The sequence below is a fragment of the Melanotaenia boesemani genome, chromosome 8, assembly GCF_017639745.1.
Source record: "Melanotaenia boesemani isolate fMelBoe1 chromosome 8, fMelBoe1.pri, whole genome shotgun sequence".
NCBI classification, from domain to species: Eukaryota; Metazoa; Chordata; class Actinopteri; order Atheriniformes; family Melanotaeniidae; genus Melanotaenia; species Melanotaenia boesemani.
In genome coordinates this window covers 6711259-6738757 of record NC_055689.1, presented here as the reverse complement: position 1 = coordinate 6738757, position 27499 = coordinate 6711259, and the positions used below count along the sequence as shown (strand labels likewise).

The following is a 27499-nucleotide window of genomic DNA, read 5'->3' as shown; positions in this document are numbered from 1 at the left end:
CAAATAAATTGGACTGGATATCAAGGACCAAAAATAACCTGATAATCTGTCAGATATTAAATTGCTTCTGGACACATGAATGCAAAAATACATAAAAGCACCTTCAGTTTATGGCATCTGCTTTGTTTTTCTGTAATGCTGATAATTTGTAAGATTGAGCTGGTAAAACAAAGCCAGTGATATCATGGTTTTAGATTAAAAAATGTGTTCGCTGAATCACACTGGGTCCTTCTTATTCCACAAAGGATTTTGTGTAGTCAGCATGTGAAATGTGGCTTGTGTGTAGTCCTCCTTATACAACTAGAAAACAACATGTAACTATCAGAGATGACACTAAAACAATATAATGTCCATTAGTAAAAATCTGGAACCATAAAGGGAGTTTTGCAACAGCTTATGTTACAAAGAGAACAAAGCATGAAAACTGGATGAAAAGCAAAGAAAACAGCTGCATGCGACAATTTTAGCTTTTTTTGCCACTTTAATTTCACATCACAGAAAGCAGCACTCTGGCTAAAGGAGCAACAATGGCTGCAACAAAAGCAGAGTGCATGCTGGGTCGGCCCTTACATCCGTACAGAGACCTGCTGAAACTGTTCCTACCTTCACTCAGAGGATAAAAATCCAAATATAAAACAATTTATTACACTTGTCCAAGTCTCTTGTACCCAGGCTGCCACATGCTTTTTTTATGAAAGTGTGATCAGGCAATAAAATTTCAACAACAGTGAATAAGAACAAAATTTTTGTGACACTATTTCTTTTCATGTACTATTATTTCTGTCTAATTTGATCAAATCTGTAATGACGTAACAACACAGGTGCAGGTGAATGCATGTTAGCATGCTAATTAAATAGCAAGCTAATATTTAAGTTTGAGCCCAGTTAATATTTTACAACCAAAAACAATCCAACAAAACAACAGATGTAGACTCTTTATGATGGGCTCAGCTCTCATTGAGATGTATTTGTCTTAAATATAATAATAATATACAGGGAGTGAGTGAAATATATATATATATATATATATATACACACACTTATTGTTGTTGACATAGTAAGTGTAAATGGTTTTCTTTTGACTGAGAAAAGTTGCCAATTAGCCTTTTAATGCTAATATAATGAGGGGATGAATGAGTCAAAGAGATGCATTAAATCTTTAATGCTAATGTCTGAGAGTTTGAAGTGGCGAACCCTTTTCATTTTATTTCAACATTAATCCTTAAATGATTTAAATAAATTCCACTAAGAAGAAAACACAGAAGCCCTGAGGCTAAATTTAACTGCACTTATCATTTATTAAGTTATTTTTGTTCAGTTTAGTCTCCCTAGTTTACAACTTCAACAAAATAAGGAAAAAAAATAAAAAAAGAATGCAAATCAAATTTTTTTTTTACAGTTGCCTTAGAAACTAGAGGCTAATCCCTTGTGAGCGGCATAAAAACAAGCCCTGCAGCATGAGTGTGTGTGTGTGTGTATGTGTGTGTTTTTCTTGAATCAGTCAGCCGGTAATGCGATGTACACTACAACAAGTCTACTCAATAACACAGAGCGGGTGGATGTCCAGCATGCTGAGCATGAGGGTCACCTTGTAGTTACAACAGGACAGAGAGAAGAGAAGTCCTGGATCGATTATATGTCGCATTGGAGGGAATTAATTATAATTTCACTGAGATACTTTACAGTGCTGAGTGAAAAATGCCAAGATTATAGCATACACAGCACAGCACACTAGAATTTTAAATTATTTTATAAGTTTATAAAGTTTGTTTATTTCTTGGATTATTTTTATTTTGCACACTAATTCTCAAAAAGTTGGGACACTGTGTGAAAAGTAAACATAACTAGAATACAACGATTTACAAATCCGATTCACTCATATTTTATTCCCAGTAGGACATAAACAACATACCAGATGCTGAAAGTAAGACCTTTTTTTACCATTTCATGGAAAATATGAGCCCATTTTTAATTTGTTGGCAAAAAATGTCTGTATAAAGTAGTTCCAGAGTGATGTTTAGCATCTCCTCTTCTTTTAACAACTGTATAGAAACATCTGGGAAGTGAGGAGACCAGTTGCTGGAGTTTTAAGAGAGGAATGTTGTCCCATTCTGGTCTGATGCAGGATTCTAGCTGCTCAACAGTCCTGGACCTTGTTTGCTGGATTCCTGCTTTCAGATGTTGTGTATTGGTGAAAGGTCTGGACTGCAGGCAGGCCAGTTCAGCACCTGGACTCTTCTCCTGTGAAGCCATGCTGCTGTGATGGATGCAGGATGTGGTTTGTCTTGCTGAAATTTGCAAGGCCTTCCCTAAAATAGATGTTGTCTGGATGGAAGCAGATGTTGTTTTAAAACCAATCCTACAGAGCTGTTCTCCTACAGGGTTTAGATGTTTTCTTGCTCCAACACACCTGAGTCAAATGACATGGATCCAAGAGCTTCTAGTCAATTTCTGCAGAAATACCCAACAATTTAAATCAGCTGCATAGAAATGGGGAAAAATCTAAAACCTACAGGACAGTGGCTCTCCAGAAGCAGAGTTGGCCATCCCTACACTAATTTGGCAATAATTTAACCCCATACCATCAGAGATGCAGACTTTTGAACAGTCTGCTGACAAGTCTGACCACAGAACAAATTTTCACTTTGCCTCAGATCATTTTAAAAGCGCTTTGGCCCAGATAGGACAGTGTTTTTGGATGTTCACACCCGGCTTAGGTGTGGGATGCGACAGATTTCCAGCAGCTGCAGGTACGCGTTTAGTCTCCTAAGCTCATTTTCTTGCTGTAAAGTTCAGATCAATGACTGTTACGCGCAGCCACCTCCTTTTGTTTTGTTTGAGAACCAGTTAGCTGGTGCAGGCGCTGGTTGTACTTGCTCGCATTTAATCAAAAGGCAGCTAAACTTGCCGAGAATTTATACGAATGTTGCCATGTTCATGACAATTAGATAAATACACTATGGTGCTAACTGATGATGAATTAGTTGTACACTATTTGGAAACAAAACAAATTGTTATAAATTTATATTGACGTCTATTTTAAGAGTATTCTTGATTCTTGAGATAATATTACTGGAGATGAATTTACGTATTTTGATTTGAAAGATGGTGATTTAGTTGTAATATAAGGCTGTATTACTGACTGCACGGTCCTGCTGTGTACAGGCCAGGTTCCAGGTATTGGATGGCGAGATTAGGCCTTGAGCCTGAAGAATCAGCCCAAAAGAGACTGAGTGCAAGCATCTGCCAGTGCGGTAGGAGGCACTGCAGCCGTCTTTATAAACAGGTTTACTTTGGTTAGATTTAGGAAAAAGAAAAAGAGTGGATTGTGATTGAACAACTGAAGCATGGTGTTGCTTTCTGACAGTTTTGGTCTGATGTTGAATGAAACCTGTCTCTAGTTCCACGAAGACTAGTTCCCCTTGAGAGGTGTTCCACTGAGGAATAAGCCTCTGGAGTAATTTTAAACAAGCTGGGACTTTGGTGCACATGCAACAACCAGGAAATTGAAGGTTCATGGGCACGAAAATCTATGTTCTGTGATTGCCTTAATAAATGTTCACAGCGAAGCTGGCTAGTGACCTAAAACTTATGTCTGCTTCACACTACTCCTCCTCCTATAGCTGTGTCTATTTAGCATGCTCAACAAGTAATTCCCAAGAGGAAAAACAAACAGAGCATAAACAAGGACACCCACCATCTGAGCATGCAATAAATTGAATAGAAGAGGATTTCACTCAGCCAGCCAGCAGACTCATGTGAAGTTTATGAAAGAGATGTAGATGGCGGCAGGATGAGATTACAGACAGCCGCCCAAAGTCTTAAAAATGTATGACTAGCCTGCTGGGCTGGAATAAATCTGTGAAGCAACACACAAACCTCAAAAACAGCCAGTGCGTAGGGGTGTCCTAGTCTCTCTGCTGAGGACATGTGTGTCCTGCGGTGAGCTCCGTTCAAGTCCACACTGGCTACGAGGTGCAGTTTGGAGTCCACCCAGTACAGACGCCTGCTGGCCACATCTGAGGAACACACACACACGCACACACACACACAAAGATGAAGATGGGGCTTTCCCAAGCTAAACACGATTGATTGTCTTTGCGGTAAACACTCCTATGCAGCAAATCCCTCCAGGTGATATCGATTGCTTTTTAAAATGTCAAATTTTCACCTTCACACATCCACAGATTTTATGGTGTAAATTCGGAAACAAACAAATGTCACTTAAAGACAGTGTTGATGTTTTTGTTAACCCGTTTAACATTAACCAATAATATTTTGCTCATCTTTTACCCACAATGTGCAGACTGAGGGCTTCAGCGCCTTCTCAGGACTGCGTTTCTGTACAAAACTACCAGAGTGTTAAAAACATTAACAAGATTCATCAAGAAATAACCAAAAACACTTCTCACCAAGAGTGATGCCATTGGGCCATTCAATGTCATTGGCCACCAGCACCTGCCGGTCCACTCCATTCATACCAGCCTTTTCTATCTTGGCTCGTGTGCCCCAGTCTGACCAGTACATAAAGCTGGAACAAAGAAAATAAAGTTTAGTTATTTTATGGCGTTGGAATTTAATTAAAAAAAATGTAGAAACAGTGTTTCTATAACTGCACTGTGTATGGTGCTTCCAATTTATAATGCTGTCTCATGGATCTACTTTTTAACTCACTATTAAAAGTTGACCAGATACAATATACTTTAGTTTCATAGCTACAAATATGAGTTGTAAAGGCACAAATCAGTACATGCACTCTTATTCTTATAAAACCCTGTATATGTATGACTCTCTTCAACAAGTATCAGTCATGGCAAGGCTGTTAACATATTACAGCTTGCTTTCCATCCCATTTTTTGCCATGCAGGGACTCCACTAATACCTAATTTGCATGTAAAAAATTTACTGCACCACAAATTAATAGAAAGACAATAAAGACAACAGTACAAGGGCACAGATTTCCTGAATATAAAACTAAGACTCATCAGTGAAGAAGGAAAAATAGAAAATATTTTTTTTTATTTTATGGCCTCAGCTATGGAGTCAGGAGAAAAATAGAAACTGCTGACTGGAAAGAGGTCATAAAAACAATCCAACTCTGAGATAGAGAGAAGGACCCTGCAGAGGTAAGAATGGAATTACAATCAAGAGGAAAAATGTACATGAATTTACACAAACAGAGAATTGCAGCTGCAAGTGTGTGACATGTAGTCAGAGGACCACCGAACGTTGCCAGCATGGATGAAAGCCTGGACCGTACACCGCCTTGTGAGGTGATGGTCAGCACAAAGACACAAATGTCAAAACATATTTTAAAACAGGAAGTGAATAAATTTAGACTGTAAATCATTATTATTTTTCACTGTGGTTGTATAAAGTATTTATGAATAGTCAATGTCTTATCTGACAACAGTTAGAGTACTGTTAGTTTGGAAAATCAGAAGCTTTTCTGCTGCTATCTACTGCAGGTCTATTAATAAATACTACACCTAATCCATAAAAGAAGACTAAATATCCCTATAAGGCTTCATTAGCAAAGTCTTCCACAGTAATTCTCCCTCCAACATGTGCATGCAAAGCCTGAAGAATAGTGGGGTGCTCCCATTTCCCCTGCATATTTTCTCTTTATTAATCTTAGTTATTAGTATGTTTTTTTAAAATATCATTTATGCACCTGGCCAACTGTATCTGGTAATTTTAATTGATACAACTTATCTTTTATTTTGGCTCTCGCTGTATGTTTGCCACAAGCAGGATGCTTTAGTCACACAGTGACGTAATTAGCATTATTCAATAGTTCATTCATGTATTATTCATTATATGTACTGCTTAGTCCATTATGGGTCGCAGGTTAGCTGGAGCCTATCAGGGTACACCCTGGACAGGTCACCACAGGGCCAACACAGAAAGAGACAGACAAACATTCACACACACGTTTGTCTTTGGACGGTGGGAGGAAGCCGGTGCACCCAGAGAGAACCCACGCATACATGGGGAGAACATACAAATTCTACCCAGAAAGGCCACTGCCCTATCCCACCCGGTTCAAACCAGCAACCTTCTTGCTGTGAGGCTACGGTGCTAACCACCAAACCACCATGCAGCCCAGTGTTCTTTTTAGAAAATATTTATTTAGTATTTAGTATTTAGAAAATATAATTTTAGTAGCATAATAATATAAAAATTTAGCATAAGCCAGATAAATAAATGAAAGGACTGTTACAAAAATATTCTAATGCAACTCATTGCAGAACAATCATATAATGTTTCAAACTACAAAAAGTCTTGGAAATAAATATCTTCTTTCCAATCATGAGTCAAAAACAGGATTTGTTGCAGTCGAGGAAGCAGGAGTGATACCTCTGTGGTTTGATGTCGCAAGATATCAGCTGAAAAAAGTGTAGAGCTGCTGTTGAAAGCACAGAGAAAGGAAGATATTTCTGAAACAACCATCACTGGGGGGAATCTAAAAGATCTGTGTCAAGTGCACTTGGGAGCTGTCCCTTCAGCTCCACAAAACCACTGCAACACCAGTTAAACTCCCGCTCCAGCTCCTAATAACTTATCTTAAAAAACCCTCAAGCAACCAGGGTTTGACTTCTCAGATCCTTTCACATCCAGTGAAGGGTGCATATGTTGATGAGCCCCACCCATTACTTGGTCTTTCAACTTTTCCTCCAAGTCTCCTCTGACCGCAAAACTCAGTGGTAGCTCATGTCGGGAAAAACAAAACTGCAACAAAATAAAAATCAGGGCTGCTAACTCACTCACTGATAGCCAGAATCATGACACAGATGTTATGGACTTGCAGCTGTCCCTCTGAAAAAAAGCCTGCACCTCGATAGATGTTATGTGTTTTCTCTCTGGTTAACAGCAGATACAGACTGGAAATACAGACAGTTTGTGGTCAGCTGCTGGCGGAGCTGCTCAGGGCTTTTTTCTAGACAGATTTAGCTGCCAGTGAGAACGAGTCAGACACAAAACGTTCGACCCCTTCCATAGTCGCGGGATCTCCCAGCTAATTGGCTGGAAGAGCTTCAATCATAAGAAGTTTAGTAGCAAACCCAGCTGTATACGAGTGAGGAGGAAAAAAAAAAACACACCAGCACCAGGGTGTTTTTCCACAGATTCAAAGCAGAAATCATCAGCTATGGTGTCGACGGCAGATATTATTGTGATATATCTTGTAACGTGTTTATACTGTGTCAGACCCCGGGAAGTTAAGGTTTTATTGTTGGAGCTAATGTGATCCTACTAAATTAAATGAAATACATAAAAAATCTAACAATTTAGACATGCTAACCAAATGAGTTTGTCTGTAAGGTTTTTAAGCTGGCATTGGAACAAAAACCAGCATATGCCAAACATAGTCAACTTTTAGGATTTATAAAAACCAAACTTGGCGGCAAAATGTTCCTACCTCCACGGCAACTCTGACCCAGATGTACACACAAAATCTGTGAAAACGGGAAACTGCGACACCAACGGTCCAGAATAAAACTGAGGAAATGCTGTGAAATGTGAGACATTTCAGCACAATCTACTATTACCTTTCACACCACATGTTAGATATTAAAGCTGCTTGCAGAAATGAATAAAGACATACATTCCATGTTAATTCTCCTAAAAGTGCACACTCGGGGGGGAAAAACACAGGATTTTCAGGAAAAAGGGAGATGATATTAATAAGAACCTCAAGCACTAAAATATGTTCTGTTATTGTGAAACAAAACTTGCATGTTATAAAATACATCCAGTTAAATAAGGTGACAGTCTGCTGCCAGCATGTCAGAAAGTCATTCAGCAGAGCGGGACGCAGACTGGAGGCTGGAGGTCTAGAAGTGATGCAACACTAATAAAACACACAAGAGGAGGATTTCCTTTTATTAGGCCCGAGCACCGAAGGCGGTGCGAAGGCCTATTGTAATTGCTCCGTTTCTTCCTTATTCTTCTTCTTCTTGTCAAAAGTAAATTGCATTTTAGGGGACCTGAACATGCACGAAAACGTGCCTAATTTTGCGTACCCCCCCAAGGGAATGTGTAAATTTACGTATTTTGTGGTGATTGGGACTGTTCGGGCAAAATTGAATGAGAGCGCCACCTATTTATGATGCCCCGCCACTGCACCTCATCAATCTTTATGAAAATCGCTACATGTATTCCAAATGTTTGGGCGAACAAAAAATCCTCTTGGAATAACAGCCTAAAACCAACAGGAAGTCGGCCATTTTTGGTCAAAGTCGCCATTTTGGCGTTTTACTGACATTTTCAAAATCTATCTCCTCCCAGAGATTTCTTCGTACCGCTACCAAAATAGCTCAGGATGTCCAGAAGACATGTCTCTTTAAAAGTTATTGAAAGTTTTCTAATAGGAGAAAGGGCATGGAGGGGGTGGGGCCTCAAAGTTTGACGTCTCGCCGTGAAGAACGAAAGTGATATAACTTCCACATAAAACAATGTATCTGAACCAAAATGGCCATGTATGATGCCAGTCCCATCCTGAACACATCTACATGTCAATATTTGGGTTATGAATTGGCCACGCCCCCTGGCGACAGAAAGTCATGGTTTTTACTTGGAGACCGACTTATCTGAAGTTTTGGACACAACCAGGTCCAAACTGGGTCAGACAGCAGAAAACAAGTTGGTGATGATATCCAGTGAAAACTGTTGCTCTACGCTGCAGGGCGAGACTGTGGCGCCATGGCGAACTTCGATAAGACGCCATGACATCATAAATCACTATAAATCCCTCAATTCTGATCCAATCCCCATCAGACTTGCAGGGATTAATCAGGGTCCGGCCCTGAACAGATTCATATCACCAATTCTGGTCTAGCCCTAAGCCCCGCCCACTTTCAACAGGAAGTGCTTTTTTTCAGAGGCCGGGGTCCATCTCCTCAGGAATGACACTTACACACTTGAAACTGCTTCAGAACAGGTCAAACCCTTTCATGATACCACAATGAAAATCTCAAATTCCTTCGCCAAACGTAACCATGGCGAATAGTGGCCCGACGCCATCAAACAGGAAGTACTTGTGACTGAACCATTGTACTGCTTATCTCCACCAAACTTGGCAAGGAGGAGCGCGGACAGGTCGGGAACTCAGCCACATTGACATATGCTGCAAAAATTTGAAATCCGGCTGTATAGCGCCCCCTACAAATATTTAATTGATCATAACTGCCCACTACATTGACCGATATGGCTGAAATCCAGTATATTGATAGAACTTGGGAGGATGTACAAAAAAGCCTCTTGGACCTATATGATAACTTCAACAGGAAGTCGGCCATTTTGAAAAAAGTGTCATTTTTGGGGTCATTTTTGCATGTTTCTTTGCCTTGCATTTGAACGAACTCCTCCTACAGATTTTAGCGTATTTACCTCAAACTCAGTCTGAACACTCCAGAGGCATGTGTGGTTAAAAGTTATTGAAAATTTTCTAATAGGAGGTGGCGTTCAGCAGCGGCGCCTCATCATCAAGCACTGAATCCAATATTTGTGAAATACAACACTCATTTTGTACCAAACTTCCCATGTTTCACTTCAGTTCCATGCCGACCACATCTACAAGTCCTGATGTTGTCATCTGGACTTTGCTCAACGCTGCATGGTGAGACCGTGGCGCCATGACAAGGTTGGATAAGACACCATGACATCATTAATGAGTATAAATCCCTCAATTTTCATCCAATCAGTATCACACTTACAGGGATTATTCAGGGTCTGCTCCTTAACAGATACATGTAACTACTTCTGGTCTTAGCCTAAGCCCCGCCTACTTGAAACAGGAAGTGCATTTTTCCTGCAGCGGGGTCACTCTCGTGCGGGATTAACCTCAGACACTCAAAAGTGCTTGGGATCAGGTCAAACCCTTTCATGATATTACAGAAAAAAAAGCTCAAGTTTGTTTCTCAAGCAAAACATGGCGAATGGCGTCCACCGCCATGAAACAGGAAGTACTTGTAACTGACCCAATGTACTCCTAATCTCCACCAAACTCGGCAGGGAGGACAGTGGTCAGACCTGGAACTGATTCAAATACACATATGCTGGTTATGTGGCTCTATAGCGCCCCCTGTAAATATTTAATCTATCAGCTCCAACCACTGCTTTGAACGACATGATGAAATGTGGCATATTTATGTAACATGCCAGGACAAACAAAAAAGTCTCTTCATGTCCTGATGTTCTCAACACCATAGCCCGGCCCCCTGGGAACAGGGAGTCCCATAATTTTAATAATTTATCCTCTGTATAACTAATTCAAACTCATTAATATCATCCTTCATGAACTTATTGTTCAAACTATCACTGACTTCTTACAGCAGCATGATTAAAATGGATTCCTGTGATGGTTTAAATCATTCGCCATTATACAGGAAGTGGCACAAACCCTGCTGTCAGTTGACCAATTGAGCTAATATTTTCCTGTTCTCAATAGAGTTCCAACCTGAACATGGTTCTACATTAAAACAACTTTACCACCACCTAGTGGCCACGTGGAATTTTCCTCTTGATGAAATCATGCTCCAGTTTGTGGGAATTCAACACAGGTTGTAAGAAATAAGGTCATGAATGGTTCAGATGTCATCACTGGACAGGCTGAGTTGCAAGTTGATCCTCTCATGCCGACAATCGCCTCTTGATGGAGATAAACTCTGGAAGAATGGGTATATGGCTGTGGGCGAGAGCGGCCGCACTGCTGGAGGGAGGTTGCTAGGTGATGGGGCGGTGCAATAGGCCGAAGCGGCGCCAGAGGTGCGAGGGCCTCCAACGCTGCTTGCAGCTTTAATTTATTTTATTCTTACACAATACCTTTTTTTTTTTTTTTTTTTTAAATTGCTGTCCCGATTTCTGTCAACACAGTTTTTATTTCCCGCAACTCCTTGTCCACCGAGTAAATAGCGGCGATTGTGTCCCTCTGCACCGCCCACCCGGCTGAAGCACCCAGTAACTAGAAAGAAATATTATTTAACACTAAATAAACTGCTACCAATCTCAGATGTATCTGCACATATTTATTTTAAAAAATTAAAATAAATGACTAAATTACTGGCATCATTACTGTCATTTAGCAGCGGCTTTTCTCCAAAGAGATTCACCACTCGGAGATTCGAACTTGGCGAACTGAGTGGCGAATGAAGTGCCTTTTATATAGATGGTGGATTATTGTTACGACGTTGGTGTCTGGTTGTGCTTCTGGAGACAGATTGGAATGTGAAGACTCAGATTGTGATACCTGCACCATATAGACAGCAAGTATTACATTTAGCACACGATGATCAGTGGTCTGGACACATAGGGGTTTATAAGACCTATCAGCGTGTTTGGGAAAGCCAAACCAGAAAATTCCTTGTGCTCCTTTACATCCAATACTGGTAATGTTAGAACCATTTGAGCGTCTGATTTTGGACTGTGTAGGTCCTTTACCGCGTGCTAAATCAGGTAACGTATTCCTTTAGACACTGATGTGCCAAGCGACTCGTTACCCGGAAGCGATTCCGCTACGACGGATTACGACTCATTTGGTAGTGAAAGCTTTACTAAAGTTCTTCTCCATGTTTGGGCTACCAAAAGTAGTTCAAACGGACCAAGGAAGCAACTCTATGTCCAAAGTATTTAAGAAAAGTCTTGAGGATTTACGCATAAAACATGTTGCTTCAAGTGCCTATCACCCTAAAAGCCAGGGGGCTTTAGAGCGATGGCACCAAACAGTTAAATCGTTGTTGCGCAAATACTGTCATCAGGAAGGTAAAGACGGGGATGAAGGCATTCCCTTCATATTGTTTGCGACCCGTGAATCCCCGGAGGAATCACTTGGTTTCAGTCCATCAGAACTTGTTTTCGGACATAAATTACATGGACCTCTTAAAGTGTTAAAAGAGAAACTCCTTGATTCCACCACTCCTGCTCAAGAAAATGCACTGGACTATGTGTCCTCGTTTCGAGAACGCTTACACCGTTCCCGTGAGTTTGCGGCAACTGCCTTGAAATCTGCACAAACTGTGATGAAACGCCGTTATGATAAAAGAATTTGTGCACTGCTCCCCGTACAGGGCGCAGCGCTAGAAGCTAGATTTGTAGGACCGTGTGAGGTGAAGCAACGCCTTGGTGAAATTGACTGTCATTGCTACACCTGATCGTAAGAGAAAGACAAAGGAGTTTGTCATGTAAATATGCTTAAGGCTTACGTGACACATGACTCAGATGTGCTATCAGAAAAAGCAAAAGCAAAAGTTCCAACATCCCATAAAGCCGTAAATTGTTGTGCGGCTCTTACTGTGGTGGATGCTACGGAACCGGAACTAGCATTGATAAAAACGCGTAGAATCGCACTTGATGCCGCGACTGTCAAACTCTGAGGTGTTGACATCGCTGCCTTCAGTGTTAGACTATCTGCTTGATAATCAGAAAACTGACCTCCTCTCATTGATAACAAGATGCCGTGTGATATTTCAGGACATCCCTTCCCAAACTCATGTCATCCAGCATGATATAGACGTGGGGATAAGTCAAACAACATCCTTACAGATGTAATCCTGGAAAAAAGGCTCAGATGAAGCAAGAAACAGACTATCTGCTGCAGCATGGTTTTGCTGTACCTAGCTGTAGTCCTTGGAGTTCCCCCTGCCTTGTTGAAACCAAACCTGATGGGTCTCTGGGGTTTATTACCGATTACAGGAAGGTTAATGCTGTGACAGTTACAGATGCATATCCTCTACCTAGCGTAGATTATTGCGTGAATACAATCGGAAATGCGAAACATGTCAGTAAATTGGACCTGTTAAAAGGGTACTGACAAGTTCCACTTACACCTCGTGCTTCGTTGATCTCTGCTTTTGTTACACCCGATACTTTCCTACAATATACAGTCATGGCATTTGGCATGTGTAATGCCCCTGCCACATTTCAGCGTCTCGTTAATACCTTATTTTCGGATCTTCCATTTTGTTCCGCATACTTGGAGGACGTTGTTGTATTCATGGACAAGTGGGAAGAACATGTGCCCGCTTTAGATACAATATTTGCACAATTAGCTGACGCAAACTTAACCCTGAACCTTGCAAAGTGTGAGTTTGGTCGCGCTGCTGTCACCTATCTGGGCAGATAGGTGGGATAGGGAGTCGTGTGTCCGGTGGAAGCTAAAGTGAGTTTGATAATCCAGTTCCCCCTTCCAGAAAACAGAAAGGCCTTACACCGTTTTCTGGGGATGGCAGGTTATTGCAGAAACTTATGCAGAAATTACTCTTCAGTTGTTGAACCGTTGACGTCCTTAGTAAGTCCCAAGCAGGAAATTCTATGGACCCTGCTTTATTACCTGTTATTAACTGTTATTTCTCCCATAAGTTCAGCCGACACCAATTGCATTATTCCACCATTGAGAAGGAAACGCTGTCGTTACTATTGATGCTTCAACACTTCGATGCATATGTGGGATGTCTTGTAAACTGTTTTTGTTAAGAGCACACTTTGTAACTTTGTGTGTAGTTTGGTGTCAGTGGACACTTTACATTGTTTTAATGAGGTTTTGTTACATTGAGGTTTTGTTCCGACTCCTCTGGAATGTCTTCCCTTCTGACACTGCGTTGACAGGGTCAGCCACCCGCGACCACTATTCTGCCTTTCTGACACAAATAATGCCCACGCTGTGCCCACCATTTAAACATTTTTACGTTAGTCAACATGGTCCATCAGGATCTCTGTCTCACATCCCGAAAAATTCCACTTCTTCACTCTTTTTCCCTCCCGAGCAATCATGCAAACGATGTGATGAATATGTATTACAGGAGTCCACCTGACTATTTATAGACAGCATGTGGGCATGGGAAGGTGTTCCCCTCACGTGCACCCGCTCTAGAGTTGATTCTGATTTATGAACAGAAACAGGTGCAGGACATCCGTGCGCATGCTTTGATAAATCTGAAAGTAAAAGTGCGCAGCATTTCCTTGTTGCGCAGCAGACGCTGCCTGTAGTTTGCTTTGCATAAATAAGGCTCCTCGTGACTGTGGAGGTCGTTGGAGTCCAGCGAATTGTCATGTTCTAGAAAGCAGTTGGAGATGATCTGAGCTTTGTGACATGGTGCATTATCCTGCTGGAAGTAGCATCAGAAGATGCTCCACTGTGGTCATAAAGGGATGGACATGGTCAGCAACAATACTCAGGTAGGCTGTGGTGGTTAAACCAGGCCAGGTTGAAGGGTTGTTACAAGGCAGGATGGATTCATGTTTTCGTGATGTTTCCAGCAAACTCTAAGCCTAGCATCTGAATATGGAGCTGAAATGGAGACTGATCAGACCTCTTGTTACGGCTGCCTGTCATTTCACTAATTGCCCTCTCATTTTGCATGGAAATGTCTGTGTGTCGTCACCCATCTGAGATTGGTCATGCTCTACACACCTTACTTCCTGCCTACTGAGGACTGGCTCCATACACCACACCTCTGCCTTCATCAAGCTGATTGGATAATTGCCAGGCCAATCATTATCCCTACAGCCACCTGATGAGGAAATAAAAACCGTCTGCAGCTGTGTATTCTTTGGCAACTGTTTGCACAGTCTGCCCTTGGTCTGAGAGCTTTGGTTATGAGCATGTGCTTTGTTTGGTGGTTTTGTAATTAGGGAAACTTAGCTTAGAGTAGATCTTCAACAGTGTTAAAACTGTTTGGGCTTTTGTGTTCTCCTTTTGTGGTATTGACAGTCTTGTATTTCTTTTGTGATAAGTCTTAAAGCCCTTTTGGCTTCTCCCTTAGTTATATTTTGTTAGTTTAGTGGTAAAATTAGAATGTGTTGGGCTAGTTAGGATTGTAGTGGTTTTTAATAATTCTTTTGGTTAAAATTTAGGTATTGGAGCTGCTTCACCTTTTGTTACTATATAGATTACTTGGCCAGTTTTTGTTCACCTTTTTTTTTGGTTATCAGCTTTTTACTGGCTTGTTTTGAGTTAAATTTAGAAAATAGTTCTTATATTGATTTCTTGATTTAAGCAGCTTCACTAACCCCAGCACTTGATTCACCACCAGCTGTCTTTGGATTTATCCTCATTTCCACTTGTATCAATAAATTCTATTATCTCCTGGTTTTACATCTGTCCACAATTCTCATTCTTATGTCCATCGTACCCCTGGATAGGGTCGTAACACCTCTGATATCAAGACATTTTGCTCCAAACAAACGCTGCTTTTTCTCTTCTTCAGACCATTCTCTGTACACCCTGGAGATGGATGTGTTTTTATACAATCTATAAATTTTTAATCTAATGTACAACTTCCACAGAGTCGAGTCATTGTTACAAAACATTTGCCCTTACAGGGACTGATCGAGTTATTCTGATTTTCACCATATCTACGAAGCTGCAATAACAGCATATACAGACCTTATTCCCATTATATCACATTCACTGCACAATGCAGAGTTTTGAAGGACCAGATTTATTATTGACATTACAAAATTAAAAACCTTATTAAATGACCTCTTTTTTTCTCCATGTGTGAACAGTAATGTGATTAGAGTTTGAACCTACATGTACATCCACTGGAAGAGATTTTTGGTTCCAAGTGTTCTATAGCCTATCAAATTATTAAGCTGTTAAGCTAGAAGTTCAGCATAGGTCGGTGGTTATTGGGAAATTTCATCAGCAATCAGAGCAGCAAAATATGCAATGACTCACCATCATTTCTATGCAAATTCCTATTTTTATTCCTGACTAAGAGAACTTCCCTGCAAAGACGCAGCTGTTGTTCACCGCTGCAGATGTTCTGGTTTCATGTTGAGCTGCTCCGATCGGATCTTTGTTTGCATCCCTCACTTCAGCCTTCCTGTTTATTCAATTCTATGGATTTTTGTAGCAATTTTAGTTTGGATCAACGGAACGTGAAAGCTGCTGAAGCACAAGCTGGAACAAATTCCTTGAGCATCTCAGATTAGGAGCGATTATCCAGGACAGAATTTCCTAAAAAAAACCTGAGTCTGGATGCTAAATGGGTCACAAGCTTGTTATTTCGAATTCTTGATACAACAACAAGATCTTCACAGTGAGCTCATCTTTAGATATGGTCCCAAAAGAGGATTATTGTTTATTTAATTTCTAACTGAAATCGCTTCACAAATTTTATTTGAGGTCATCATCAACATCATGTTTAATATTTAACTTTAGGGAGGAAAAGGGTGCTGTAATACAGGTCTGAATATAAACTCAGTTTAACACCATTTTATGCTCATATGATGTAAACTGTTATGTAAATTCACAGCAGGGAGCTCAGTAATTAGCATACCTTCCTTCTGAAGGTTAAAGTGCAAGTCAGTAGTTTCTGTAGAAGTTGATCGAAACAGTAATATGATTTTATTTTCTCATGTTTTTTTAGTCTTTAACAATGGGATTAAATACTAGTTAAGTGTTGTTTAATTAATAAATACTGAAATGAATATCCAATAAAATAAATACAAAATAAAAAACATACATTATCCAATTATTTAATGATACATACTGATTTAATTTAATTTATATATTTATTTTTTTATTTATTTTGTATTAACATTTATTTATCTGTTTATTTATTTGTCAAATATACTTTTATTTATATATAATTTATTTATCTATCACTTATTTTATAATGACATTTAATTTAATGTGGAACTTTTATTTTGCAGTTCTATTCTCTTTTTTATTTCTGGTTCTTATATTCATATAAAAGGGGTGTGATTTTCTGTAACCTTCATTTCCCTGACCTGCCTGCTTCTTCTTTCCGGTATACCACCCCCCCCCCCCCCCCCTCTATCTCAGCTCTCTTACCCATGGTGGGGATCCAGTGCGATGGCTCGAGGTTCGCTCAGGTCAGTGCTGATGAGGACTCGTCTCTTGGTGCCGTCCACCGAGGCCACAGAGATGCATTTGGCTCCGGAGTCGGTCCAGTACAGGTTGTGTTGAAGCCAGTCCAGAGCCAGGCCCACGGGGGTCTGCAGGGATGAATCAACCAGTGGCACCTGCTGGGAGGGTTCACTGGCCTCGTGGATGAAGGCGCTGCAGGAGACAGAGTATGTTGAGGTGAAGAAATTGTTTGTGGTGCATTAATGTGATGGATTGTGAGGAAACTACATGAAGGCATCCTGAAAAATCGCATTAACTTCCAGATTATGTTTGATAACATCGGATATGTGTAATATAAGTAAACCTCCATTCACTGCTGAGCTGTATGGAGCTATAGCCTCAGGCCATGCACTGAGGTTCATTCAGGGGTTAGTGTCCTTCTCAGGTGGACCACTTATCGGAATAGACAGGGACTCACTCAGGGGTTGCCCCGCTCGCTAATGATTTGGCCCCAGCAGAAGTGTGAGGTGAGGGAAAGGCTGCTGCACCCCCTGACACAAATTTCACTTTTAGCTTCCCCAGAGACTTTTTTCCTCTTAACATCCATTTTACATTGAGAACACTTCGCTCCAATTACAATACACTCTGGGGAGGAATTGTAGTTGGCATAACAAAAGGAAGGCAATTCATCTAAAAGGTATCTGGAAAAGGATAAATGGGCAGATTGTCAGTATAATCAAAATACAGGGAAATCACAGTCGAGTACAACAATGAGAGGATTGCTCTGACGAAGTCTCTGGTAAATTGTTAAGATGTGTGCACATCTGCAACTCAAAGACAGATGTGAGGAGAAATCGCTGAGACAGAAAGTGCAATAGATCAAGGGGTGGTGCAATTCTAAATGAAAGCACAAAAGAAATGGTAGAGCCCTGAGTCATGGGCTCACATAAGCAAGATTTGACTTTACATGTTCTTGTAATATAAAATGAATTGTTAACATTAGTTAGTCCCTGTTTATTTAAATCTTCTGTATATGAAGATGTTCCTGCACATTTCCATTGATTGAAACATTTTGCTGTATCAGAAAATATGCCCTTTCCTTCCTTTCTCCCAGCCCGAAAACAGAAATATTAGAAATAGAAGATAGCACCTGAGCATGAATCACTTCTGGCCTCAGAGATATTGGAGAAACAATTCATGAATAAAATGTTTATTAAGAAAGAAAATCGAATCAAGATCATGTATTGGTTCAGCAAGGATGCTTTCTGACATGAATTAGGTTGGTAATCCAACCCAAACTACCTGTAGATTTTCCGGTGAAATCGATCACACCAGAAAACTCGGTTGTTGGCCACATCCAGGTCCAGAGCCACAGCGTTCTTCTGTGTGGACACCACCTGGTTGTAGTCCCTCTTCACCAAGTCGATGCGTCGGATCTCATGTCGGTTGGTGAACAGCAGATAAGGACTCTTCCCTGCACACAGGAAACAAAGTCAATACGGATGAATGCAGAGTTAGTAGGAGGAATACACATGAGATGGGATTTGCTCTACTAATGAAGAGTTCAATCAGCTTTGACAGTTTAGTAGTGGGCACGAGGAAGAACAAAGCATCAATTTGATTCAAATTAAACGGCATCAGAGAATCAAAGCAGTTTAACATTTAAAGTGGGATCAGCTTCTTTAGGCTGTCTTTAAAAAGAAAAACCTGGCCTGGTTTGAAAGAAATAATACTTACAAGTGCTCCCGTGTCCTTATGAGGACTTGGGCGGTCATCTATAATGAAAACACTGAGGCTTCCCCCACAGTATCACAATCACTGGAACTTAATGAGCTTTATATTTGTATCACTCAGTATTTGAATCTTTTACCACTTTGATAAATAACACAACAAGGCTTGTGTACTGTACCAACGATTCAGACACATTAACCTTTCATTAAAATGGCTGAATAGTTGGAGTATTGATCCGTGTCTGCATGCATCATTAGGCTGCATAGCCCCTCATATCTCCTAGCAAAAATAGATCAGAGGTACCTTAAACAGCTTGTTATTAATTTTTATAACTAAAAAGGTATGAGTGATAAAACATTGATTTCCACTGAGCGTAACCTTGATTTAAATAATTTCTTGCTTCCATCCAGTTCAGCTAATATAAAACAATAACTGCTGGTTCCTGAGCTTCCTCTGCAACTACTGCTAAGTTTAAACTCTAAACATACGGGGAGCGCTAAGATTTACTGTCAGGAAATATCTCATAGTTATTAGATTATCCCCTCCCCAAGTGATTTTATCAGCAGAGAGAGCATGACCGCTACAAACTACAACATGATTTCTGCAGCCAAGCAAGCTGCTCGGAGGCTGTGCCTCCAGCTAGACACTAATGTGAACACGTTTGCATGCTAACATGTGCTAATTTAAGCACCAAACACAAAACACAGCTGAGGCCTGTGGTGGAATGATTTTACCAAGAGTGTTGATGAAAAGAACCACTCATGAGTTTGATTAAAAATCTTATGCATAAGGAGTCACCACACAGACTCACAGGACATTTCCATCACAGGCCGATCTGTCAGGACTTTAGAAACAAATCAGATCTTTAGGCTTAAATGAGTTTACATGGCTGCCCATTTGAAAGACGTTAAATAATACCACAAAAACGGAACCTTTAACCTGGTGGTGGCGCTATAACTATAAGTTCAGCTCAGTTTATTATCACTTTGATTTTACACCCTCAGAATATTTGGAAGCGAAAAAGTGTTCTGTTTCATCACTGTTCAACACAAATACACACATTTTACAAACTCATCAATAATAAAAAATGTAACAGATTAAAACTGATTTCTTTCCTTCATCTCAGCTTCAGACTGGTTTTGTATTACAATTAGCTCACAGTGCTATTAGCGCTATGACTGCCTACAACCTGCTGTGTCCTTGTTTCCTTTTGGGTACACTCACCTATTTTTAGAGTTGTCTAATTTTGACAAGGTTACCCAGGATGCATCTTAATGAGAATCACATCCAAAAAGGAGCCTTAGACACAGTTATATTATCAGGTCTTTACATCTTTACTCATAATTCTGTCCAGGACATAAACAGTGTGTCTGCAGTGAGGTTTTTATCTTAATGTCTCACTTTTCTCGGTTTCCCCTTTTGACAATCAGTGCCCTAACCTGGTTGAAGCAGCGTGCTGCTGCACATTCTTCCTGCCTGCCCTTTCCTTCCTTTCTCCCAGCCCGAAACCTCAACAATGACAAAGCTGTTTGTGCCTAAGTGCTCTCAAAAACTGGTCATTAAAATGACAACATCTCCAAACAAGTTGCAGGGGAAATTGCACCCCTGCCGCTGTCATGGGGCTGCCGTCGCTGAGGTGGTTTTCACCGCCTCGGAATCGACTGTCTGAACTGCTGCGTTCACTGCCATTCAGCTTCTGACACACAGCCAGGCAAATAATCCTTTTCTGGCCATGATAAACTGATAACAAACACTTTGAGCATTCATGCACAGAGAAATACACAAGCTTAGACAGAATAATGGCAGCAAATATGACACACACACACACGCACAGACACGTATGATGTACACAAACATACAAATGCAAAGGCTGAGATTCGAAATTAGCTCAGTTTAATTGAGGGAAATTAAGTTGCAGCATTCAACAGCCACAGGGAACAAATCAACACGATTCATTGAACTCACTGTTTCCTGCCAAATGAAAATAACTCAAACTTGGAGGGAAATGAAGTGTAAACCTTTAAAAATGGCCTCAGTGGTGAAGGCTTTTGATAATATCTTAAGCCCTAGTTGGAAATCAAAGAATATAAACAGTCTTCTTAGCAGTTCACTTTGTTCTTCCGCTGTCAGAAAACTTTCATCAACAGGTTGAAAAGGAAGTTGGACCAGATTTGTGTCATCATCCAGGTAACCCGTGAAGAGACGCTGTTCATGGGAGAACACATTGTTAAACTGTCCCTCATGGACGTGATTATTGTCGTTTTTCTGTGGAGAACCCAAACAGCTGCAAAACAATGATAAGAACTAAAGAAAGATGTTAGCGATCGTGCATAGAGGAGGGCTGGAGGCTGCAGCGCAAATGAGGGAGTGATGTGGTTCTCTAATGAGGTACAGCGATAACTGAGTCAATGTCTCGTTATCTACAGAACAACACAGCTATGAGACTTTCAAAGGAGCCTCATAAACACCAAACTGATTAAATACCAACTGTAGGTTATTAACTGCATTAACACAAAATGAGCTAAACATTTCATTTTTCTTATTTTACAGCAGTTGTTTCCAACCTGGTCCGGGACCATTGTGACTGATGTCCACAGATTGTCCCCATTTTAAAAAATAAAAAGTAAGGCTACATGTTGTTAATTTAACTTTGGCTTTGTCAAAGGACAGGACTCAGCCAGAATACATTATTTATGGCGAGAATATCACTTTTGAAAGCATAAAACCAGCATGGTTTCAGCACGCGGTGGGGCAGGAGGTCCATGGTTTTTTAGTATTTGCATGAAGGGGTCCCCAATGAAAATAGGTTGAGCCACTGATAGTGATAGTGTTAGGAATCCCTGCACAGGACTACAGACTTCCTATGTTCCTATGTTTTTTTCTCCAGCAGTGCTTAAATTAAATTATTCACAACAGATTAATTTTTTTTCCATTATCAGCATCAAACTGTCCTTTTACTTTAAACAGACTTTGAAAAGCAAAAAACTACTTTAACAGATAGAAAATCATAATTCACTGGAAAAATTGGTCATTAAGCTGAGTTACCTGGTCACATCAGGACCTGCGACAGTGAACTGCGCTCATGCTGTGTCCCTGCTGTCTGATTCACTTAAATTCTGTTTCTGTGCACAATCTGACCTCAATGTGACCTGTGAAGCTCGTCCGTGGCAGCTTTTCCTTCACGCTGCGATAAGATTTACTGATATACGGAATTCTGTTGTGTCTTCTGCAGACTGATTAGGACATTCATTATTTAAAAATGCTGCAGTCAGATGTGATGCAGTTCACTGCATCTGACCCTGGACAGTTTGTGCCACCTTGATGTCTTTTACTCATGTTTAGTGTTAGGCTGAGTAGGAAAAAAAAATCAGACTATACAGAAAGCATTGTGTGATATTGCTGAACCTTCTGTGCAATACATTATAGTGGATGCACAATGTTGTTTAAATTAAAAAATTGGAACCACAACAAATATTTCTAAACTTTCCCACCTTAAATGTGACCCCATAACCTGCATCATTCAACAGAAAAATAAACAAAACTCTTGTTCACAACCCACAGGTCGCCCCACAGACTGTCTGCTGCTGTCTCTGAGGGAGATCATTGTACATGCAAATGTGGCCAAAATATCTGCACAGACATTTTCGTTGAGTCACTTGAATATTGATTTGATCGGATGACAAAAATCAGGATTTGAGTGGAGCGACACACAGTAAAATGCTTTAAGTGATGACGTTTTACCACTTTCTGATGCCTTTGTCTGTCTGACGTGTGTCTAGGCCCATCTGAGACTTAACATGTTCCAGCTTTGGTTGGACTTACAAAATAGTTTTTTTTTTCTAGTGGCATGTAAACATGCTGCCTGGTTGTTACCCACCTTCAGCCTTGCAGGTCTTAGTGACAGGGTCCATTTCATATCCTTCATAACATTCACACTTGAAATCCCCCTTGTAGTTGATGCAGATTTGGCTGCAAGCGTCAGGGTTCTCACACTCATCAATGTCTGCAGGGAGGAGAGGGAAGAGAGGTTATTGATCCGATGGAAAATGAAGATCAGAGTTAAATAAAGTGATTGATTCATGATTGTGACAGATAAAACTAAAAAAATTTCTAGTTTTTAAGTAGACCAAAGCTGATACACGGTTAATCCATCAGGTGTGCATGAATAGTACTGATTTATGACTGTTTGCATTGAAGAAAGACACAATCACATCAGCGGTTCAGTGAAGGAAAGGTGTTGAGAGCGAGACGGGGCATGTGTCCCTGTCAACTTCCTGACCTCCTTTATCTACACTGGCTTCTTCCCTGGGTGTGATGTGGAAGTGTTAGTGTTAAAAAGATGAAAAAGGGTGTGAAGGATATGCTATATACTGCATGCTGTGTGAATGGGAGAGCAGCAAAACCAAATCTGTTTCCCTGCGGGAGTGGACAGCAGGACGGAGACCCACAGCCAGAGAGCTGCCCAAAGCAAAACACCACACACACATATACAAACATATTTATTCTAGCTCGGTTAGCAGCAGCCCTGCCACTCTATGCATCTATCGATCTGAAATATATGTTTATTTACCTCCACAAGTCTTCTTGTCTAGCAGCTGGTAGCCAGTAGGGCACTGACATTCAAAGCCGATTGGTCGGTCCATGCAGACGTGGGAGCAGCCGCCGTTATTGATCATACACTCATTCAGCCCTGCAAGTCACACACAAGACAGCAATGATCAAGTCACACAATCAGAAAAGAGGCAGAGTGTGTTCATGTTTTAGGTCAAAATCTTGATCAGAAAAGGTATTTTTCTGTTTCACAATTACTTTCATGCTCTTGTGAAATGGCTTAGAATAGAATAGAATAGAATAGAAATACTTTATTAATCCCTTCGGAGAGCCCTCAGGGAAATTTGGGTACCAGCAGCAATACAACACCAACAGTAAAGCAGGACAAGCACAAGACACAATATATACAGGTACAAAGCAAAATAGCAAATAGAATGCAATAAATATAACAATAATAACAATAAGATAAGTTAAATAAAACAATACAAACAAGCATTGCACACAGTAGAGGTGGTACAGATTCCCAGTTCACTATTGCACGTATAAGTTATTGCAACTGTTTGTATGGGTTATTTTGCATGTGTTGTATCAGGCGGACTGCACACCTTCCTCTCCCCCTTCCTTCTCCCCCTCCTGCCTAATGCAGAGTTGTACAGTTTGATGGCTCAGGGGACAAAGGAGTCTCTGAGCCGGTTGGTCCTACTCTTGGGGAGGAGCAGCCTGAGGAGACAATCCCAATTCTAAAAAAGTCAAGACGCTGTGTAAAATGTAAACAAAAACAGAAAATAGTGATTTGCAAATTGCATTTTATTCCCTTTAGAAGATATATAACAGATCAGATGATGAAACTGACATTTTACCATTTCATGTAGAATATTAGGTCACTGTGAATCTGATGGCAGCAATACATCTGTATAAAGTAGTTCCAGGGTGATGTTCGTGTAGCATCTCCTCTTCTTTTAACATCTGTCTGTAAACATCTGGGAAGTGAGGAGACCAGTTGCTGGAGTTTTAGGAGAGGAATGTTGTCCCATTCTGGTCTGATGCAGGATTCTAGCTGCTCTACAGTCCTGGACCTTGGTTGCTGGATTCCTGCTTCCATGATGCTCCAGATGTTGTGTATTGGTAAAAGGTCTGGACTGCAGGCAGGCAAGTTCAGCAGCTGGACTCTTCTCCTGTGAAGTCATGCTGTTGTCTGGATGGGAGCAGTTGCTCTAAAGCCTCCATGTACTTTTCAGCATTAATGGAGCTCCACAGATGTGGAAGCTGCTCATGCCAGAGGTACTAATGCACCCCCATACCATCAGAGCTGCAGGCTTTTCATCTGTCTACTTATAACAAGCTGGATGCTCCCTTTCCTCTTTAGTCTGCAGGACACGGCGTCCATGCTTTCCAGAAATAAATTTAAATTTTGATCCAAAACAGTTTTCACTTTGCCTCAGAGTATTTTAAATCAGCTTTTGTCCAGAGAAGAAGGAAGTGTTTCTGGATCCTGTTCACATCGACCGGGACGAAAACCACACTGCTCCTCCTCAATCTGAGGTTCGACTATCCGACAGACCCTCCTCTCCAGCACCCCTGAGTAGACCTTACCAGGGAGGCTGAGGAGTGTGATCCCTCTGTAGTTGGAGCACACCCTCCGGTCCCCCTTTTTGAAGAGGGGGACCACCATCCCAGTTTGCCAGTCCAGGGGAACTTCCCGATGTCCACACAATGCTGCAGAGGCGTGTCAGCCAAGACAGCCCTACAGCATCCAGAGCCTTAAGGAACTCCCGCACCCCCGCAGCCCTGCCACCGAGGAGCTTTTTAACCACCTCAGCAACCGCAGCCCCAGAAATGGGCCAACACCAGGGTCAAGACATGGTGGTGGGATTGAGAAGGTCTTCGAAGTATTCCCTCCATCGCCTCACAACGTCCCAAGTCGAGGTCCGCAGACCCCCATCCCCACTGTACACAGTGTTGATGGAGCACTACTTTCCCCTCCTGATTCGTCAGATGGTGGTACAGAATCTCCTCAAAGCTGTCCGGAAGTCAATCTTCTTGGCCTTTCCAAACTCCTCCTATGCCCGGGTTTTTGCCTTAGCGACCGCCGAAGCTGCATTCCGCTTAGCCTGCCGATACCCATCAGCTGCCTCTGGAGTACCACAGGCCAAAAAGGCCCAATAGGACTCCTTCTTCAGCTTGACGGCATCCCTCACTCCTGGTGTCCACCAACAAGTTCGGGGGTTACCGCCACGACAGGCACCGGCGACCTTACGGCCACAGCTGCAGCTGGCCGCCTCAACAATAGAACGGAACACAGCCCACTCGAACTCAATGTCCCCAGCCTCACCCAGGACATGACTGAAGCTCTGCCGGAAATGAAAGTTGAAACTCTTTCTGACAGGGGCTGGGTCTGCCAGGCCTGACCAGAATCCTCCCCCACCATCTGAGCCAACTCACCACCAGGTGGTGATCAGTTGACAGCTCCGCCCCTCTCTTCACCCGAGTGTCCAAGACTTGCGGCCGCAAGTCCGATGACAAACTACAAAGTCAATCATCGAACTGTGGCCTAGAGTGTCCTGGTGCCAAGTGCACATGTGGACACTCATATGCCTGAACAAGGTGTTCGTTATGGGCAATCCTTGACAAGCACAGGAGTCCAGCAACACAACAGAACAAACTCTGATTCAGATCAGGGGGGCCATTCTTCCCATTCATGCCCCTCCAGGTCTCGCTGTCATTCCCCATGTGAGCACTGAAGTCCCCCAGCAGAATGAGGGAGTCCCTGGAAGGAGTGCTTTCCAACACCCCCTCCAAGGACTCCAAAAAGGATGGGTACTCTGAACTTCTGTTTGGTGCATAAGCACAAACAACAGTCAGGACCCGTCCTCCCCACCTGAAGGCGGAGGGGGGCTACCCTTTCGTCCACCAGGGTTAACCCCAACGCACAGGTGCCAAGTCACCGGGAGCAACTCCAGAATGGAAGAGGGTCCAGCCCCTCTCAAGGACAGTGGTTCTAGAGTCCAAGCCGTATGTTGAGGTGAGTCCAACTATATCTAGCCGGAACCAATCAACCTCGCGCACCAGCTCAGGCTCCTTCCCCGCCAGAGGTGACATTTCACATCCCTAGAGCTAGCTTCTGCAGCCGAGGATCAGACCGCCAGGGTCCCCGCCTTTGGCAGCCGCTAAGCTCACACTGCGTCCGGGCAAGGGAAACCTTGGTCCATGATTTGTCGTCATCATAGGGGTGTTTTGAGCCGCGCTTCATCTGGTCCCTACCCCTAGATACCTGTTTGCCATGGGTGACCCTAACAGGGGCATAAAGGCCCAGACAACATAGCCACTAGGATCATCAGGACACGCAAACTCCTCCACCCCGGTAAGGTGGCGGCTTAGGGAGGAGTTTGACACATTACATGCCCTTGAAATAAGTTTCTGGTTTGAATATAATATTCTGCATTTCACAAAGTTTGATTCATTTTCCCAATCGAACCTTTGTAAATATTTTCCTTCGACATTTATGCATGATTAGCCTAGTAATAAATACTTCATATTTATCCTAAACTGGTATGGTTATTGTGAATCTCCTCCTTTGAGTCATGTTATGGGTCCCTTCGAATTAAGAATTCACGTTATTAGTGTCCTGAGACTAACTGACTGATAACTGATTAACTGACTAGCTTGGATTAATTAATTTATTCAGATAATTAATTTAGTACTCTAATGGTGTCCACATGGCCATTATATCAGTATTAGAGGTATCTGTGTGGTGGTGCTCTCGAGGTTTGATCAAAAATTCATAATTTTATATAATTATTCAAATTTATATTTTTATCAAACGTTTTTTATGTTTAATGACACTAAATCACTACAGGGGGTAAAAGCACTGAGAAAAATAAAACTTCTTCCAGCATTTTGTTCTGCAGCATGCAGCTTTTCTTTGGACACACCTCAAGCAAAGCTGCAAAATAAATGACGAACAACTGGAAAATGTTGATAAAGAAAAACGAGATTAAACTCCAAGAGAATCCACAGTCCTAAATAACACAATGCTTAATTCTCAACAGTATGCTTCCCAATCTTGTGATACACATTTGTCAATAACCAGTGAGCTTTATATCATCATCTGCTGAAAGCTGAGCTTGTGTGTGTGTGAGTGTAAGTGAACAACTCAGCCGAAGCAAAGTGCTGCATCAGCTAAATGCTCACTGGTGTCAAGATGAAGCTGCATTAACTGAATGTCTCAACAACAAACAAAACAAAATGCTTGAACTTTTCTGGGTTTAATTTATTTTATACCGAATTAATCAGCAGTGCTTCTCTCTGTGGACGTTTCAGCGAGTCCTTGCATGAGTTGTGAGAATAATGATCATACTTTCTGACACAAAACTTTGGCAGCACTTTAAATAAAAGCCAATTTAA

The 27499-nt window shown here is 41.5% G+C and overlaps 1 protein-coding gene across 2 annotated transcripts in view; it reads right to left on the bottom strand.

The window, feature by feature from the left end:
- Nucleotides 1-27499, bottom strand: part of LOC121644538 (low-density lipoprotein receptor-related protein 8-like) — a 134438-nt gene that overhangs the window by 9173 nt on the left and 97766 nt on the right. For both annotated transcript variants that reach the window (XM_041992559.1, XM_041992560.1), the window contains exons 8-13: nt 23115-23234; nt 22422-22547; nt 18116-18287; nt 16799-17026; nt 4413-4531; nt 3880-4019 (exon numbers count right to left, since the gene is read on the bottom strand). In XM_041992559.1, coding sequence (XP_041848493.1) covers nt 3880-4019; nt 4413-4531; nt 16799-17026; nt 18116-18287; nt 22422-22547; nt 23115-23234 — 905 coding nt within the window. The remainder of the gene's footprint in view (nt 1-3879; nt 4020-4412; nt 4532-16798; nt 17027-18115; nt 18288-22421; nt 22548-23114; nt 23235-27499) is intronic.